Source organism: Euprymna scolopes, chromosome 40 (assembly GCF_053919585.1).
Source record: "Euprymna scolopes isolate OS-2025 chromosome 40, ASM5391958v1, whole genome shotgun sequence".
NCBI lineage: Eukaryota > Metazoa > Mollusca > Cephalopoda > Sepiida > Sepiolidae > Euprymna > Euprymna scolopes.
The window spans coordinates 23,931,851-23,952,187 of NC_136521.1; the positions used below are offsets into that span (position 1 = coordinate 23,931,851).

At 36.4% G+C, this 20,337-nt stretch overlaps 1 protein-coding gene across 4 annotated transcripts in view; it reads left to right on the plus strand.

Moving 5' to 3' along the window:
- LOC145265431 (pleckstrin-like) overlaps window positions 1-20,337 on the plus strand; it is a 645,465-nt gene that overhangs the window by 367,861 nt on the left and 257,267 nt on the right. For all 4 annotated transcript variants that reach the window (XM_080121265.1, XM_080121266.1, XM_080121267.1 and 1 more), the window contains exon 3: window positions 13,913-14,041. In XM_080121265.1, the coding sequence (XP_079977391.1) occupies window positions 13,913-14,041 (129 nt within the window). The remainder of the gene's footprint in view (window positions 1-13,912; window positions 14,042-20,337) is intronic.

Here is a 20,337-nt window from a genome sequence, read left to right on the forward strand (position 1 = left end):
CGTTGGACTTGAAGACAACCATATTATAGACAGCTGGAAAGCAGGAAAACGGAAGACAATTCCACAGGCGTGCAGTTCTAAGAAAGAAGCTTTGATCATGGAATTTATGTTTAGGTTTAGGCACAGATAAAGAGTGGGGAAAATTATTGATAATGTTTTCAGCTAGTCTAGTGTTTCTTGTGAAATTTGGCGAGGGGGGACCATAGATTGAAGCTCAGTCGAACACTTTCCATGAAAATAACGACAAACTCGCAACATCTCTTCCGTGAGATAGAGGTTGCAGCGAAGAGAAAAGGACATCTCCCACTAGGCCACGAAGTCTATTTTGAACCCTATCAAGGCAGGACAAGTCTTTTCTAGCTGCTCCTGCCCATATATGGCAACAGTATTCCATCCTTGGACGTATCTGGCTCTTATATAGATAGAGAATTGCATCAGCAGTGAGATATCTATTGGATCGATAGAAGGATCCTACCATTTTTCCAGCGGCCTTGGCAACAGATTTGATGTACGTATTCCATTTAAGATCAGGAGTAAAGGTCAAGCCCAGAAGCCTGTCAAAACTTGAGGCCTCCCCAAGACGAGAGCCATTCATTTTAATTGATGCCAGATGGGGATCAGAACGTTGATGATGTAAAGATAGAAGCTTGGTTTTAGATGCATTAAAAGTAACCAGCCACTCCTTTCCCCATTGTACAACTTGATCAAGATCAGAGGAGAGAGAATCGGAGAGAACCTGGTCGTTTACTGTCTTAGATGTGCTACCATAGATGGTAGTGTCATCAGCAAAAATGTCTACGAATGATGTAAGGATGTGATTTGGAAGATCATTAATGTAGATCAGGAGTTGGGCCCAGGATGGACCCCTGAGGGACTCCAGCATTTATACTGTGAGCTTCTGATTTTTGCCCATCAACTACTACTCTCATGAACCTATCAGAGAGAAATGATTTAATAATTGAGAAGACATTTCCAGCTATACCATAGCTGGAGATCTTGTGAAGTAAACCTTTATGCCATACCCTATCAAAGGCCTTTGATATGTCAAAAGCAATTGCCTTAGAAAGGTAGCCTCCGTCGAGAGATTCGCTAATCCTATAAGATATAACTGTAAGCACATCTGCTGTAGATCTAGCAGAATGGAAACCATATTGTGTCACTAAGAAGGTTATTTTTGCAGAGATGGTTGATTACTTCTGTATTTAACACAGATTCCAGCAACTTACTCATGACGCACAGGAGACTTATTGGCCTGTACTGAGAGGGGGATGAGCGATCACCTGAATTCTTAAATACAGGGCATACTGATGAGATTTTCCAGGGTGATGGGAATTAATTCTCCTTAAGACAACGTTTAAATAGTTTTGTAAGTATGGGTGCTAGTTCTGGTTGAAGTTTTTTGAGTACTATAATTGGAATACCGTCAGGGCCGGTTGCTTTACTGGAATCAAGGTTTTTGATTAGCTTGGCAACATCACATACAGATATTTGTATATCACATAGTGTTTTCTGATGCAGGAGGAAATATTGGGGGTTGGCGGCCTCGGTGGCAAAGGGTAGAATTGGCTGCAAAGTTCTTGGCAAAGAGTTTGGCTTTGTTTGATGCTGACGAGATTACCTCAGGTCCATTGATAATAGTTGGGATGGAGCACACGCTTGTGTTCAGGATTCTGTTTGCAATTTGTCAAAACTGGTGGGAACCAAGCTGCTGCTCAGCTACTTTGGACTTGACAGACTGAGCATACAACTCTCTTGCGTTCTTTATTAGTTTCTTACAATGGTTGCTTGCAGTCCTGAAAGCGACTTTAGTTTCCATACATCTATTACGTTGGAAGCAGTGGAAACAGTGATTTCTGTGCGCAATAGCAGCAGTACATTCTGGAGAAAACCATGGCTGGCTGTTAGGTTTTTGCTGGGACTTTTTCGAGGGTATGAAGTTGTCTATACCTAGGATTAACCATTCTGTCAGGTCTGATACTATAGACAACACATCCTTTTTAAACATGGAACGCAGAGGAAGATCCGATATAAATGTACGGAAACTATCCCAGTCAGCCATAGTGTATCGATATACTGTACGATGGAGAGGTATGTCTGAGGACTTATTACATTTCATTTTTATCTTAATTGATACAACTGAGTGGTCAGAAGATCCAAGAGGAGACAGAACGGAAACTGAACATAGTTCAGGGCAAGTTGTGAGAAAAAGGTCTAGGAGACTTGCATACTGGCCGTCATTGTCGGGCATACGGGTGGGTTCGTGAACAATCTGAGTGAGGTCATAAGCAATGGAGAAATCATGACAGAATCTCCCCTCATCATCGGTCTTGTTTGAGTGGGTCAACCATTCCACATTGTGAACATTGAAGTCTCCACATACGTGAATGTTAGCTGAAAGATATGCTGATAGAACTTGGTCAATAGTCTCAGATATGCTTTTAAAGATAGTAACTCCGCTGTTATGGGGGCGATAGAGAGTAAATATAAATGCCGTAGTGTGAGCTAGTGCTACTCGGAATAGTTTCATTTTTACCGTTTTTGCATTAGCAATAGTTTATTTTTTACCGTTTTTGCATTAGCAATAGTTTATTTTTTACCGTTTTCACATTAGCAATAGTTTCATTCTTACCGTTTTGGTTTTATCAATAGTTTAAATTTTACTGTTTTGACATTAGCTATAGTTTTATTTTTACTGTTTTCACAGTAGCAATAGTTTAATGTTTACCGTTTTGGCAGTAGCAATAGTTTAAATTTTACTGTTTTGGCATTAGCAATAGTTTCATTTTTACCTCATTGGAATTAGCAATAGTTTAATTTTTACCGTTTATGCATTAGTAATAGTTTCATTTTTATCGTTTTGGCATTAGCAATAGTTTATTTCTTACCTTTTTGACATTAGCAATAGGTTCATTTTTGCCTTTTTTGGCATTAGCAATAGTTTCATTTTAACCGTTTTGGCATTAGCAGTAGTTTATTTTTTACCGTTTTGGCTTTAGCAATAGTTTCATTGTTACCGTTTTTGCATTAACAATAGTTTCATTTTTACTGTTTTGACATTAGCAATAGTTTCATTTTTACCGTTTTGGTATTAGCAATAGTTGCATTTTTACCGTTTTGGTATTAGCAATAGGTTCATTTTTACCTTTTTTGGCATTAGCAATAGTTTCATTTTTACCTTTTTTGGCATTTTTTCCATTTTTACCGTTTTTAATCATTTTTACGATTTCGAAATTAACAATAGTTTCATTTTTACCGTTTTGGCATTAGCAATAGTTTCATTTTTATCTCTTTGGCATTAGCAATAGTTTAAATTTTACTGGTTTGGCATTAGCAATAGTTTCATTTTTACCGTTTTGGCTTCAGAAATAGTTTCATTTTTACCGTTTTGGCATTAGCAATAGTTTAATTTTTACCGTTTAGGCATTAGCAATAGTTTAATTTTTTCCGTTTAGGCATTAGCAATAGTTTAATTTTTACCGTTTAGGCATTAGCAATAGTTTAATTTTTACCGTTTTGGCATTAGCAATAGTTTAATTTTTACCGTTTAGGCATTAGCAATAGTTTAATTTTTTCCGTTTGGATATTAACAATAGTTTCGTTTTTACCGTTTTTGCATTAGCAATGGGTTAATTTTTACCGTTTTGGCATTAGCAATAGGTTAATTTTTACCGTTTTAGCAGTTTTTGTATTTTTACCGTTTTTAGTCATTTTTACCGTTTCGAAATTAACAATACTTTCATTTTTACAGTTTTGGCATTAGCAATAGGTTAATTTTTACCGCTTTTGACAGTCGGAATATTTTCATTTTCACTGTTTTGGCAGTAGTAATAGTAATTTTTACCGTTTTAGCAGTAGCAATAGTTTCATTTGTACCGTTTTGGCATTAGCAATAGGTTAATTTTTACTGTTTTGGCATTTTTTTTCATTTTTACCGTTTTTAATCATTTTTACCGTTTCGAAATTAACAATAGTTTCATTTTACCGTTTTGGCATTAGTAATAGTTTCATTTTCACCGTTTTGGCAGTAGCAGTAGTTTAATTTTTACCGTTTTGGCATTAGCAGTAGTTTAATTTTTACCGTTTTGGCATTAGCAATAGTTTCATTTTTACTGTTTTGGCATTAGCAATAGTTTCATTTTTACTGTTTTGGCATTTAGCAATAGTTTCATTTTTACTGTTTTGGCATTAGCAATAGTTTAAATTTTTACTGTTTTGGCATTAGCAATAGTTTCATTTTTACTGTTTTGGCATTAGCAATAGTTTCATTGTCACCATTTTGGTAGTAGCAATAATTTAAATTTTACTGGTTTGGCACTAGCAATAGTTTCATTTTTACCATTTTGGCATTAGCAATAGTTTCATTTTTACCGTTTTGGCAGTAGCAATAATTTATTTTTTTACCGTTTTGGCATTAGCAATAGTTTAAATTTTAATGTTTTGGGATTAGCAATAGTTTCATTTTTACCGTTTTGGCAGTAGCAATAGTTTAATTCTTACTGTTTTGGCATTAGCAATAGTTTCATTTTTATCTCTTTGGCATTAGCAATAGTTTAATTTTCACCGTTTTGGCATAAGCAATAGTTTCATTTTTATCGTTTTGGCATTAGCAATAGTTTATTGTTTACCGTTTTTGCATTAGCAATAGTTTAATTTTTACCGTTTTGGCTTCAGCAATAGTTTCATTTTTACCGTTTTTGCATTAGCAATGGGTTAATTTTTACCGTTTTGGCATTAGCAATAGTTTCATTTTTACGTTTTGGCATGAGCAATAGTTTCATTTTTACCGTTTCGGCATTAGCAATAGTTTCATTTTTACCGTTTTGGCATTAGCAATGGGTTAATTTTTACCGTTTATGCATTAACAATAGTTTCATTTTTACTGTTTAGGCATTAGCAATAGTTTCATTTTTACCGTATTAGCATTAGCAATGGGTTAAATTTTACTGTTTTTGCATTTTTTGTATTTGTACAGTTTTTAGTCATTTTTACCGTTTCGAAATTAACAATACTTTCATTTTTACGGTTTTGGCATTAGCAATAGGTTCATTTTTACCGCTTTTGGCAGTCGGAATATTTTCATTTTCACTGTTTTGGCAGTAGCAATAGTTTCATTTTTACCGTTTTGGCATTAGCAATAGTTTCATTTTTACCATTTTAGGCAGTAGCAATAGTTTCATTTTTACCGTTTTGGCATTACCAATAGTTTCCTGTTTACCCTCGGAGCACATGTCACCTTAGCATTATTGCATTCATTTTTTAAAGAACAATATGGTTTACTATTATTATTTTTTATTATTAATTTTTATGATTATTGCAACCATTTAATTTTTTTACATCCTGAGCTAAAAATAATAGATATTTTAAAAGTTTTTTAAGAATGAAAATACCAAATGGTTTATATGTTATTAGTTTCATTATCTCACATTGCCTAGGTGTCTTTTCAATTTGAATTTTGTTTTCCTTGTTGATCTTGTTGCGGACCAGGATATAAAATACCCCAACTCGCTACAAGAAAAAATAATGAAACGAATTGAATGAAGGAAACCAATAACTCAAATGCTGGAATAAAATAAACATGTCGTTTATTTTATGTTGAGAAATGAAAGTCTTCTATGTACATGTGTTCATTCAGCCATTGACGACTACGCGCGTAGAAGGAAAGGAGGAATGCAATAGAGAAACGCGAAGTTGCAAGCCGGCCTGTAGAAAGAGAGGGTTTAGCTCAGTAGAGCATCGCGCGCATGTCTGTTTTGATGGACCAAGGCGAAGGGAAAATAGTGACGTTAGAGCACGCGGTCGGTTTGTCGACTAAGCAGCTCAAACGCTGGTCCGGATGAAAAAGGGGAAGTGAATAGGTTTTGTTGACTTTTATACTGGAGTTAGTGTTCTGACTGCGCATGTCTGGCTTTTCACTTAAAAGGAAGTGACGTCACAGCTCGGGTGTGTGTATGCGCATGAATGTGAGTGTGTGTATGAGGCTGTGTATATGTGTGTGTGTGTGCGCACACGTGCGTACATGTGGGTGTGTATATGTGAGGGAAAACATGTTCGAACAAGACTCCCCCTCCTGGGGGGAAAAAAAATATATATATACAAGAGAAACGTATTTCGTTTTTGTTTTTCATGTATGTTTTTTTTTTTTTTTTTTTAATAAGTTATATATTGTTTGAAATGTTTTGGCCAATGAACTTTTCGACCAGTTTTTGTTGTTGTTTGTGGTGTGTTGTTTTTTGTAATTTCTTTGTCCGTTTCTGAGTGTGTATGTTCTTGTATTGGAGTAGGAGAAACGTGTAATTGTTCGTCTATGAATGCAGGTTTAAGTCTGTCTATTGCTATAGTGTCTTTTTTTTTTCTCTTTTTAATATCGTAAAATACTTTTTACTCCTGTTGAGAACTAAATAAGGTCCGGAATAATTTGGACATAGTGGGGTTTTTTACTGCGTCGTTCCTGATAAAAACGTATTTACATGTGTAAATATCACTTGGAATGAAAATGTTTGTGTCTGACTTTTTGGTTGGAGTAAATTTTAATTGTGACATTTTGTGTTTTAAGTCCGTCACAAAAGTTGTCGTTGGGGAAATGTCTGTATTGTTTTCACAGAATTGTCCTGGTAAAATCAGTGTTGATCCGAAAACTAATTCTGCAGGTGTGCTCTGCAAATCTTCCTTCACAGTGTTGCGAATTGCTAAGAGAATGAGTGGCAAATTGTCTGACCAGTCCGATTTGTTTCCGTTCATAGCCAAAGATGCTTTTAATTGTCTATGAAATCATTCCACCATACCGTTTTAGCAAGGATGGTAGGCAGTAGTCTTAATGTGCTTTGTTCCCAACAAATAGTTGAATTCAGCGAAAAGAGTTGATTGAAACCGTGAACCCCTGTCCGTTGTGATTACGGAGGGCACTCCGAAAATCGCTATCTAATCTTGTAAAATCGCTCTGGCTATTGTTGCGGCTGATATGTCTTTCACTGGTATTGCTGTCGGCAATCTGCTGAATCTATCGACTATAGTAAGGATGTGGGTATGTCACCTTATTGTAAGAAATTATTTGTTTTTGTATAGAGAGTTCAATTCATTGCTATAAAATAATTAAGATATTTTCCAAAATGTTGAAATTTAAACCTAATAAATACTTTCGAATTCATTTTTCTTCTAACAATGAAATAGATAATTGGTACTAAATAATGCATGTTTTTAAAATGCCTCTTACAGGGTTATGTGCGTAGCGTGGCTGATTATGCAGGGGATGATTCAGCATCAAATTAGCGTTTTGTAGGTAAAGTTCTTTTATATGTTTGAAATTAATCCAGTAAACGAAGATATTTTTTTCTTTGGGTAAAATTGAACTAAAAATAATTTAAAAAATTTTTTTAATTTTATTTAAAAAAAAAAAGAACTCTAAAATAACCGTGTTTATTTAAAACACAAAAACGAATAACAACACTCAGTCATTAATGAGATTATATTTTCATCTAAATTAGTATATTTTTATATTGTTCTTTTAAATATTTTAAAGGTTTTAATTCTTAAAAAATTAATCATAAAATAATTAACCAAAAAGAGTTTTGCAAAAACATTATTTTTCCTTAAAAACAGTTAAAATGGTATGAAAATAAAAGACTTTGAACAACATTCAGTCGTCAACAGCGAGATTATAATTTCATTTTGTTTTTCTTAATTAAAAAAAAATAACTTAAAAATAACCTTGTTTATTTAAAACTACACAAACACAGACAACACTCTGTCATTAATGAAACTATATTTTCATATTGTTCTCTTGATTAAAAAAAAATAACTTAAAAATATTTTTTAAGTTTTTAATCCTTAAAAAATTTAGAAAATAATTAACCAAAAAGAGTTTTGCAAACCCTGATTTTTCGTAGTGATATATTTTCATATTATTTTTAGTTTTTATAAGGAAAAATTATAAAATATATTTAAAAATGCTGACTGGCTTGGTCGATTCGAATTGTCCTTCTGCCAAATCAGCCATGCCGTAATGTCCTATTCCCACTGTTACACGCCAGTCCTATTTACCTCTATTTTTAAATTAGATTTTTTTAAGTTTGTTACGTTCACGGGTTAGTATCAGAGTGAAGACGACACAGAAGTTAAAAATATAATAGCAGCTTTATTGAGCGGCCATGTTACCAGAACAAAGTCCTCCTTCTTTTTTTAGGAGAGTTCTATAGAAAGGAGTGAGGACAGTGGTAGGGGTTTAGCTATACGCAACATCTCCCTCCGTCAGAGGGTCCTGGATATAACCTTAAACTATATCCGATGGTGAGGCCCCAGTTTGCGGGCTCTGGGGAGTGTGGAGTCACCCTTTAATTGCCATTGCTCCCAGGTCCACTCTGACCCGGAGTGATAGTACCTGTTAGGGTCTCAACTATGGGTTAAATAGAAACTGACTTGCAAAAAACAAATATATTCTATTCAAAAATTTTTCTTCAAAATCACCGGATTCGGCATTAAATAACCTGAAAAGGGTTGATATGCCTCCGTCAGGAAGGGTGTTTGTTCATTTTGTTTTCTTCTAAGGGGGAAGGGGTAGGGATATGGTTTTGAACGGTGACATCGAGAAGGGTGAATTGTTCATTCGTTGTAGCGTGCAGGTTTTCGAATAATTCGTCCTGAGCGCGTGGTCAGCTGTTGGTTGTCATTCCTTTCACAAATGCTTTCTTCAATCGATTCATTTTCCTGTGTGATCCTTTCTTTTTGTAATATGGGATTGTCAGGCTGTATTTGGGACTGATGGTGATCATCAGCTGTGTGTTGCTTGGTGGTGTCCTGGGAAGGAATGTTTTGACTCAGGCGTTTTGCGCAGGAATCGCCTGTTTCGGCAGTATTGTTGTCCATCTCTGTCTTCCACTTCATAGGACCTACCCGTCATTCGTTTTCGGACTGTTGCTTCCCTCCACTCTCTTGTGTAAGGACTGTGTGGCTGGACTCGAACATTATCACCCACGTTGAGGCCTTTTAGCTCTTTTCCCGTCTTATGGTGCCTAATCCTCCTCTCCTGTTTCCTCAATGCTTCATCAGTTGAATGTGGGTAACGGGGCTTGAGCTTTAATTCGACAGTTGGTACCATTGATCTTGTCCTTCTACCAAGGAGTCTTTGTGCTGGGCTGATGCTTAGTCCTTCAGTTGGTGCGTTGCGTAGGTTGAACAGTTCCAAGAATGGATCTTCTCCTGACGCTTTGCATTTTCAGAAGAGGCGTTTGGCGATTTTTACTGCTGCTCCAGCAGCACCATTTGCTTGGCTGTTGCCTGGCGATATCGTCTCGTGTATGAATAACCATTTCCTTGCAAATTTTCTGAATGTGTAAAACGAAAATTGAAGACCATTGTCAGATGTCAGTACCTCTGAAATTCCATGCGAAATGCGCTTTCATGCATTCAATCATGGCTTCTGATGTGGGCATATCTAGTTTGTCAATTTCAAAGAAATTGCTATGTTTGTCTACTGTGATCAGATAGTTGTTCCCTCCCCATGATAGGATGTCTGCTGCTACTTGTTGCCAAGGTTTTTCCAGCACTGGTGCTATGATCTGTGCTTCTGCTGGCTGGCGGTCTGCATAGGTTGCACAGGTGCCACAGGCTTCGATGTATTATCTAATCTCTTTAGACATTCCTGGCACAAAATATGAGGTCCCTTGCTCTTTGCAGACATGTATTTATGCCGAGGTGGCTGGCATGTGCTTTTTGTTTCATCTCACTCCGCATAGCATGCGGTATGACTATTCTCTGTCATCACAGTATTAATCCATCTTGTACCGTGAGTTCATCTCTGTAATCAAAGAACAGTTTGATAGAGTTGAGTAGGCTTTCCTTATTATGCGGCCACCCCTTAGCGATTACTTCTGCCAGTGCTCTCATGTTGGAGTCCTCAACTGTCTTTTGGCGAATCTCTGCGAGCCTGTGGTCTTGTATCGGCTGCATTGTCAGATTATTCACTGCCATTATTTCTTCCAACTCTGGCTTGCTCGTTGGTGCTTGTGACAGCGTATCTGCTAATGGGATATCTTTCCCTGGCTTATATCGTTGTGTGTAGTTGTATTGCTGGGCCCATAGCAGGAAGTTCTGTAGCCATTTTGGTGTCTTTGATAGGGGCTTTTTGCTGATTGAGATGAGCGGCTTGTGGTCAGTCCAAACTACTACTTCTCTCCCATGTTTATAATGGTGAAATTTCTCTAGGCCGTATACAACTGCCAGTATCTCATCCTCCATTTGTGCATATCTTTGTTCGGCATCTGATAGGGATCTACTTGCAAATGCAATTGGTTTGTCAACCTGTATTAGCGCTGCTCCTAACCAGTACTCACATGCATCATTCTTGAGAATCAGCTCCTTGTGGGGGTTGTAGTATGTAAGGACAGGTGAGTTCATGATTGCTTCTTTGATAGTGTGGAAAGCTGCTTGTTGGGAATCTGACCATGACCACGGGACATCTTTTTTAGTGAGGTTCTGAAGGGGTTTTGTCACTATTGCAAGATTTGGAATAAATTTCCCTACGTAGTTCACCATACCTAGGAATCTGTGGAGAGCCCCAATGTTTCCTGGTGCTGGCATGTCAGTAATAGCCCTTACTTTTTCTGGGTCGACTCCAATGCCATCTTTACTGATGCGATGCCCCATGAAAGTGATCGCATCTAGTTTGGTCTCCAGTTTTTCTGGGTTGTTTTCCTATTGTTTGGCATTTCTGGAGTAGTTTGTGGAGCCGTCTGTCATGTTCTTCTTGGTCTTTCCATAGATTACCAAGTCATATACAATGATAACAACTCCAGGTATGTCTTGGAACTGTTCATTCAGCTTTCTTTGGAATATCTCTGCTGAGGAGTTCAGGCCAAATGGTAACCGACGCCAACAATATCGGCCAAAGCATGTCATTGAGCTCAACGTGCCAATATCCTGATGAGAGGTCCACTTTTGTAAATACTCTGACATCTCTCATGTCATGAAGGACGTCCTCGAGAATTGGTATGGTGTAGTGCTCTCGCATGAGTGCTTTGTTGAGCTCATGAGGATCTAAGCATATTCTCATTGTCCCATTTTTTTTTTCTTGTTATGACAAGTTGGCTAACCCATGGAGTGGGTTTATCTACTGGTCTGATCACTCCTAATGTAGTTAGTCGACTTAACTCCTTCTTCAGTTCAGAGCGTATAGCTATAGGTACTCTCCAATTGGGCATTATAGTTGGTATTGTGTCTGGCTTGAGTTGGAGAATGGCAACACACGGCAACTTGCCCAGTTGATCATTGAACACTTCCTTGTAGCTTTCCTCTATGTTGACTGCTGCGACACGATGGAAGTTCTTCTACTTTATCTCCACAAGGCCCATTTGTATGCTCACCTGCAGGCCAAGCAGTGGCTGGCAATCATCTCCATCCCTAAACACTACAAATTCCACTGAGTAGGTTTGCTGCGTTTTGGGGTTTCTTATCTTTCTTCGGCATACACCAAGTGGCTTCATCAAAGACCCATTCCACATTGATAAGTCCCCTTTGTATGGTTGCATCCTCTTTGCAAACCTTTCAGGGAGGGTATTAATGGATGTCCCTGTGTCAATCTGGAAAACAACTTCTTTTTTGTTCAGAAACATAAGGCTTCTTTTGCCTGTTTTGTTTTTTGGGGTTTTATCACCCAGTGGGTGTATTCTTCATCCTCCTCTGTTGGTGTACTCGTGGTGAGGGTGCAATACGTTTCTTACTTTCATACATTCGTGTGCTCTGTCTCTGTTTTCACATCATTCTGTCTTTGTTGGGACACTTGGATTCAAAATGTCCCTTCTCATTGTATGCATGGCACACTTTGCCATGGGCTGGGCATCTGTTGCGCTTTGACACGTGTGCGTAGCCACAGAATAGGCATTCTCTTTTCTTCATTTGACTGGTTTCACGTACCCTCATCACCTGGGCTGTATCCAGTCCCATTCCTTGACTGTGGGTTGAGGCCATTTCAGTCGCTCTGCATAGTCAAAACTCTTTTGTAGGGTAAGGTGCTGTATCTTCAGTATCTCCTGTTTGGTTAATTGATCACGGACACCTTCTACAATCTGGTCCCGCAGAAGTGAGTCACTGCACCGGGTACAAAAATTACACAGCTTCAACAGTTGTAGAACTTGTCGAAAGCCTCTCCCTCACCCTGTTTCCTCTGACGGAACGCAAATCTCTCATTGAGAATTCCGACGGAATACTCCTCCAGTGCTTGTAGTATGTCCTCTACAGTGCTCTCCGTCTCCGGGGTGTCAAACTGCATGCCCTGGTATATTTTCATGGCATCATTGCCCAAGCAGTTCTCCAGAAGGGCAACCTGAATTTCTCGTGGTTCATAGTCCAGACCAGTCAATAACGAGTAGTTGGACTATCGTTTATGAAATATTTTCCAGGAGTCTGCCTTATTCTCACTAAATATGAGTTGTTCTGGTGGCCTTATGTGTAAGCCGGACATATCGTTAGTCAATGAAACGGTATTAGATGCAGCAGCCATATTCTCTTCGGAGGACATCACCGTGAGGCAGAAGTGTTTTGAAAGTTAATCAATGCAAAGAGTCAGAAAAAAAGAAAGTTTTGGCAAGAATCACTTGCAACAGCAACTCGATATCAATAATAATAATCACAATAATAACAGACTGCAGAGATTAGCAGGGACCACGAGGCGAAGGGAAGCCATTAATTGGAGCGACCGATCGATAAATATAAAACATAGCAGAAGTTAAAACCAAAAGTAATACTGTTTACACGTTCTTTGATGGTTTGTCGGTCTCCTTGGATGTTATTAATTCCATAAACACCGCTGCCACCATGTTACGTTCACGGGTTAGTATCAGAGTGAAGATGACACAGAAGTTAAAAATATAATAGCAGCTTTATTGAGTGGCCATGTTACCAGAACGAAGTCTTCCTCCTTTTTTAGGAGAGTTCTATAGAAAGGGGAGAGGGCAAGTGAGGGCAGTGGTAGGGGTTTAGCTATACGCAACTAAGTTTAATGTTTCGTAATTACATTAATTGAATAAAATTGCTAAAAATTATAGCCTCGTTAAAAAAAAAACCGGCTAATTTAAAAAGTTATATTTGAACATGAATTACCACAAATATACACTGTTATGTAGATTATTAGCTTTACCTATTCAGTATTGCCCAGTATGTAGTGAAATTATTTTAGTGTCTGTTTTACGCATTTTTAAACATAAGGTAAACAACTCCTATTATTCAATTTAAAATTATCCTCTTGCTGTTTTTTTTTTGTTTTTTTTTTAGATTATTTATAAAGATTTTAGTAGTAGTAGTTATCCAGGCTGGATAAAGTAATTTTTCAAATAAATTCTAACAAAGAATGTTATTATGTTATACTGTGCAACAATAATAAATAAAAATTGCCTACAGAAAAGTTGCATTTTATTTTGGTGTAATTCTTAATTTACAATAGTATCTAGAAATATAGTATAAACTTGCTGTATTTACAGTGTTGCGTGGGCGCAGTGAAGTCATTTTAGTGTTTTATTTTTGGTTGTAAAGTTTTAAACTTATCCAGAAAAAGGGAATATTTCGTTGTAGAGTAGACAACTAATATATTCTTTAATGGAAAATATAAACGATCTTTTTGTTGATTTACATGTTTGTGTGATTATTTTCAAAAATATTTCATATTACTAGTTATCTGGGTCATACTCAAAAAATTATTAAAAATTTATAGCCAAATACATGATTGTCTTAATAATAACAAATGAGAATTGACTTGTCAAAAACTAAGTTTGATTTGTTCAGCCTAAATGTTATTTGGGTCTAATTTTGAAAATCCAGCAAGATAACTTTATATGTTAGATTTGTAAAAGAAACAAATAAAATATTGCTGATTGATTCTGTGCTTTTCATTCCCATAAGTATCTAATGTTTCTTTTATTTTTGACAGGGAACTTTTAAAATCTGCTTGCCCTCTGGTGACCATGAAGTGTATTTACAAGCAGCAGGTGAAGAAGAAAGAGATCAATGGGCTCATGCAATTGGCGCTGTCATCCGATCACTTAGCACAATAAAACAGGTACTTACCTTTTTATTCTATTAGCATTTTTTGATTTTACATTTGTAGTTCTTATCACAACAAATGATACAAAGAATCGTTCATAACTGATCTGAAGTGAAGGTGTGGTTCCCGACCTTCGTGCCGGGAACGTCCAGAAAGCAATGGGCATTTGATCAATCTGATGGAAACTCCTTATATCAGACAATTGCTATTCATATGGACACTCTCCTCTTTAAGGAGAGCTGGTTTTCCCCCAACATTTTGGCGAAACAAAAAGTTGGGAAACAAAACCAAAATAACTACCCCGCGGTAAAAGTTCACTGCGGGACTTCAATGATGGGATCATTAAAATCGCACACCTATCAATTTAACTTTTAATCGTTAAATTTGAACTCTTACAGGGATGTGAGTTCTCCACATTTTAGTAGCATTCTTTTTTTTTCTAACCAGAAAAATCAAATTTCAACTCTAATTGTAATAGAATCTCTCATGGATATGAGTTCTTAGTTTTTGATTGAAATTTGTAAAACATTTTTAAATAAGAAAAATCCAATTTACGAAAAATTGCTATAGCTTTATCTTCTATACCTATTTGCAGCTCTTTGGCTTGATTTTATTTGTTTTTTTCTTGTTTTATCTTTTTGTTTTCCTTGACTTGCATTTCTTATCTCTATTATGTGAGTTCATATTGAAACTGGTAACATTACCTTTGCTGTCAAAATTTTAAACTATTCATGATGACCTCCTCCCCTCAATATGCACACTCAATATCTTGTGGAGATAGTCTGAGCGGTTTTAGAAAGTCACTTGGATTATAAGAATGCTGAAAATCTGAGTTGGATCTTTTAATCCTCAAAAAATCAGCAGTCTGAATATTGGAAGATTTTAAAATAAAAAGTTGAAATTTGAAGCTGAGTCAGAATTTTTTTTAAATCCTAGAGAGTTAGTCAAAGATTATATGTTCCAATTCAGCAGCTCTGTGTGTTATTTCAAACTTGACCATAATGTAGTGTCATGGTACAGATAGGAAAAATTACCACATGTGTAAAAAGTAAGACATTGTTTAGTTCAGAGAATAAATATGTTACCTCATGGAAAATACCAAATTAGATAATAAACAGTTAACGTAATCCGCTCAGTGAGAGTTTAACTATTTAAATTTACCTTACACTAGCTTGTGGGGTGGTTAGTAACTCAACAGAAATTTCCTTGCTATGCAGAAAGTTCCAAGGTTCTCATGCTACCCACAGTTTGCAGTTTATCCTTGCTTGCTTTACTAGGTTAAGATTTCTTGTTGAAATTTAAAAAAACAGTTAGGAATCTGGGAAAGTATGGCTAGAACGAAGGGAGGGGATGGCTTAATAATTTTACCAAAATAAATTCCATTCATTTAAAATCTTCTAAATAATATTATCTTATTGGAAATTTGTGTAAAGAACTCAACGGTTTCCAATTGTCTTGAATAAAACATCACAGATGTAAGTTCTAACAATGTGAATATTTACAATTTTAGATGTGTGCACATATCTTTATCAGAGACAGTTTGTCATACTTCATTTTCAAATCCAAGTTTGAAATGGTCGCCACTTCTTTTAATAAAACCAGATGTCATCTATATATATATATATATATATATATATATATATATATATAAAGCCAAATAATCTAATATATATATAAAAAAAAGGCAAATAATCTAATATATATATATATAAAAGGCAAATGCGGCACGCACATTTTTGTATGTCCAAGAAAAGTTTTTTTCGACGGCGGGGAAGGGGGGGTTACTATGTCTTAAAACTCTTTATATACTGCCTAGATCATAATATGTATGATTTGCAAATGCATGTCGCGTCTAGATTTATTTACGTCGACTTGTATAAAATTCTTGCTATTTCAGCTTCTCACATGTTCGTTCATTTTTTTCATATAAAAGCAAAACTGATCTGAAGTGAAGGTGTGGTTCCCGACCTTCATGCCGGGAACGTCCAGAAAGCAATGGGCGTTTGATCAATGTGGGGGAAACTCCTTATATCAGACAATTGCTATTCATATGGACACTCTCCTCTTTAAGGAGAGCTGGTTTCCCCGCAACATTTTGGTGAAACAAAAAGTTGGGAAACAAAACCAAAATAACTACCCCGCAGTAAAAGTTCACTGCGAGACTTCAATGATGGGATCATTAAAATCGCACAACTATCAATTTAACTTTTTAATTGTTAAATTTTAACTTTTTTTAGTTACTCTCCCTTCGTGGGCGAGTGGTAAGTTGTCAGGTTTTTTTCACACTTTCTATTCCACCTTCGCTTCAACCTTCCAGGTTTGATCCTAGCTACTTACCAAAACTTCTTTTTCTGTTACTACCCCCTCCCCCAAACATACACACACCTACAAATACCCGGGCAACGCCGGGTACCCCCGCTAGTCTATAATATAAATCTCACCTGTCTGTTTAAATGTATGTATGTCTGCCTAAAACTTTCGATAGAGCTGACGGATTTTTACAAGATCAGTATCGTTTTGATGCTCAACTCTTTGGCCGACAAATATCAAAAAATTGACTAAAAACATTAATTCCTTCACCCTCAACCGGGCACTTTACTACAGGAATGTTTGCTTTTTTCGCCAATATTTTTGAAAGTCATTCCCTCTTTTAGATTGACTAACCTTAATTTAAACCTTTACCACTTCTGGTTTGGTGATGGACGCAACGGCAAAGGCATCACTTTTTTCTTTTTTTCACATTCTTTTCCTCCTTTGTGGTATGGGTTCGAGCCTTCCTGCCTACTACCACTTTTTTTTATTTGCTCAACACACACCTTCAAACACCTGGGCAACTCCGGGCACCCAAGCTAATTAAACAGATAGGAAACCATCATGTTTAACAGAAGTTAAACCATCATTTATCTCATAATAAACCTGCTCTTTTCAGGGCAATTCATTTTTCTAGTTTTATACAAACAAGCCTGCTTTTTTCAAGAAAACTTTTCAACTACATTCATAAGATTCAACTTGTTTCCAGAACAAGTCTTGCTTCAATCTGGCCTAACCTTGGTGCAACTAATCAGCGTTGATCAACTAGACCTGCACAATGACTTCTCCAACTTCAGTGACATCTAACCAACATCTGAGGATTAATCCAATGAGAGACTCTTGCCAATCCTTTTTTCCAGAAGCAAACCCTTACAGCTAAATAAACCTGCTATTTATTATCTGCCTATTTAACTCTTGTGTTTGTTTTTCTTTGCTGTTGATGTATTTGTCTTGCATCTTTAAGTAGTTGAAAAAAACAATTACCACTACTGGTCTCTACAATAATCTCCAAACTCTGTAGCTAAGTTGTAAAAGTATAATATTAAAGAGCAAACCTTTTTAAACAATATAACTCGTTCTTTCCAAACAAAAATTATATTAGATATAAAGTAGATATAAACCTTTAATGTGTGCACATAGATCTTTGCAAAACATAAACTAAATAAACAAAAAAATATACTAAATTTATTTGAGAAACTCAAATAGCTACCAAATTATGACTGTTCAAAGTTTGTTGAAAATAAGAAAATTTGCTATTTTGTGTGTTGGTCTCTTTTCACCATATATAATTAAAAATGCAGAAAAATCTTTACAAAATGTATTATGTCATCTTGTGTAAATGAAAATTAATCATAATAGAAACAATAAGTATTAGTTTGTTGCAGTCTTTAATATTGCCAAAATCCATTACTTTTCAAAAAACATGCAAAAATGACGTGCAACTTTGTTACTATAAAATTCGTTTCAACAGCTTATACACATTTGGATCTTCGTAATATTTATAGGACAGTAGAGATCAAATTAAAACAAACTGATTTGGACTATGTAAAAACAGATGAAAACACAATTCGATAATAAAGCTTAAGAGATGGCTGTTGCTTTTGTGTGTTGTCTCTACACTAGGTGTACAGTTTTTGGTAGGCTCCTGAGGAATTTCAGTTGGGTGTAGCTCAGAACTTGATGTGGTTCCAGATGAAATTACCATATTAATAGAAAGTTTTTCTGGGAGGGGTTGTACTATGTACGACCTTAGTTCTCTGCTCAATTGCGTGATGACTACTTTATTTAAAATACACATAGATTGTTCTATGTGCAGTTTGTGTGATGTTCATCAAAGAAGCAAGTGACTACGCGTTTGTGTTTTGTGTGGCTGTAAAAATGATAAATAATTGACACTCACATCAGAAATGTCCTTCTGTCCTGCAGGCTGAGAAGAGAAGAAAAATCAAAGAAATCCAAGATGGCGTTTGTGATCTTTTCAAACCTTCCATCTTGCACAGTTCTGACATGGTTGCATGACACACCTGCAGATGAGGCATGCTAGACACAATAAAAGCAGCTCGCTAGGAGGAGTTGGGGAAGCGTTCAAACCTGTGTACCATGAACAGTGTTCTGCATCTCATCAAACTTTTTGATACAACCCGTGTAGTGAAATTTGCTTTGAATCTTGTTAGACCATTTTTTTTTTTGTTTTTGCTACAATTTGGGCAGATTTTTTTTTTTTTTTTGTATATTGATTATGATACATCTGATTTACTTAGTTCTGATACAATCATGTCATTATCTTGGTCTTTTGATTGGTGCATTTGACTGGTATGTTTTCAGCTAGCTTCTTTTTGTACAGAAGTTCACCTGGTGATAGAATGGTATGAGCTAGTAGAGCTGTATGCAAGTGTAATAATACCATGTCCAAATCACAAATACTTGAGGCAGCTTTCTTGAAGGCAGATTTCACTGTCTGGATATAATGTTCCACTAAGCCATTTGACTGTGGAAACTTGGATGATGATGTGTGATATTTGAAGCCCCATTCTTTTGCAAATTGCTTGGAGCGGACTGAGCTGAGTGTGGAACTTTCTCTGGAATTCCAGGTTCTCCAACTGTTTGCTTTGTCAGTTTGATCACTTCCTGATTGGAAAACTCCTTTAACATTCTCACAAATAGGAACTTGAAATAGTGGTCAGGAAGGAGCATAAAGTTGAGACCGTCAATGTGAAATAGATTAATGGCCACTATCTGCCATGACCGCACTGGAATCTCAAGCGGCATTAGGAGGTTTGCACTCTGCGGTGCTGCTGACATAGGATGCGTTGTTATAGAATGTTATTTATATCTTTATTAATGTTGTTCCCTAAAACAACATTTTGCTCACGGCTTTGGAGGTGGAGCAGAACTGCAACTAGATTTTTTAAGTTGATTACTTTCCACCTCAAATGCATTTCCATATAAAGCATCCACACCCAAAAGCAACTGCAAAGAGCTCCTGCTCTATATTGACATAACACTGTTCAGTGTCTGTTAAAGGTTTTGATGTAAACATTATAGGCTTTCTTCTTAGAGGAGAGTGGTACCAAGTCCTTTACTTCATGTCTTGACTTGGAGGATGGTTTGTTTTGCAGGGTCAAAGTATGATAGTAACATTTCCTCTGGTGATTTTCTGTCTACTGGAATTCTACTTTTTCCTTTTCTTTTTTAATCATTCAATGAGATCTGACTAGTGTAGGATGAAGGGTGGCATATATGTGATGTTCAGGAGTGCTTAATAGGCCGAGTAACACTTTTATTTCTTTTACCTTGCTGGGATCCAGGTGCATACCATTTTCATCATAGATTGCATCAAAAACCTGAATTTGCTTCTCATTGACTTTTCACACTTTTCACAGTTGGAACAAAGTCTTTCTTTCTGTGCAGGTGCTTGTCATGCTCTTCTTGAGGTTTTCCAAAAATTATGACATCATCAATCATCCTGAGTGCCAGCACACTTCTCCAGGATAATGTTTATTTTCTGGATAAACACATCTTAAGACATCACCAAACCAAAAAGCATCTGTTGGAAGCAAAATCTTCCAAAAGTTGAATGTAATCAACAGTTGTGAATCTGCATAGTTTGATGAACTAGCAGCTATTTTTGGTATCCAATTTTGAAATATATTTGACACCCGAAGGCAAGGTTTTCCATTGCAGGAGTTTTGTAATGGCAGTAAGTGTTTCAGAGCTAAAAACACGTGGAGTTTTCTGTTACCTTTATGCACATAAACCAAACTGCTGACCAGTTCTGATTGCATATGACACCTTCTTTCACTATATTTTCCAATTCAGTCTGGATTTCTCATGTATAGAACATTTTCTAGATGCATGTATAACAGAGTGGTTGTCTAGTGTCAGAACAATATTCACTGTCAAAATTACCTATACTGTCAGAACAGTCTGGCTACATATTTAACAGACCCTGTGCCAATCTTATTGGAACTGGGGTTTCCTAGATTGTACAATGAAAGGTT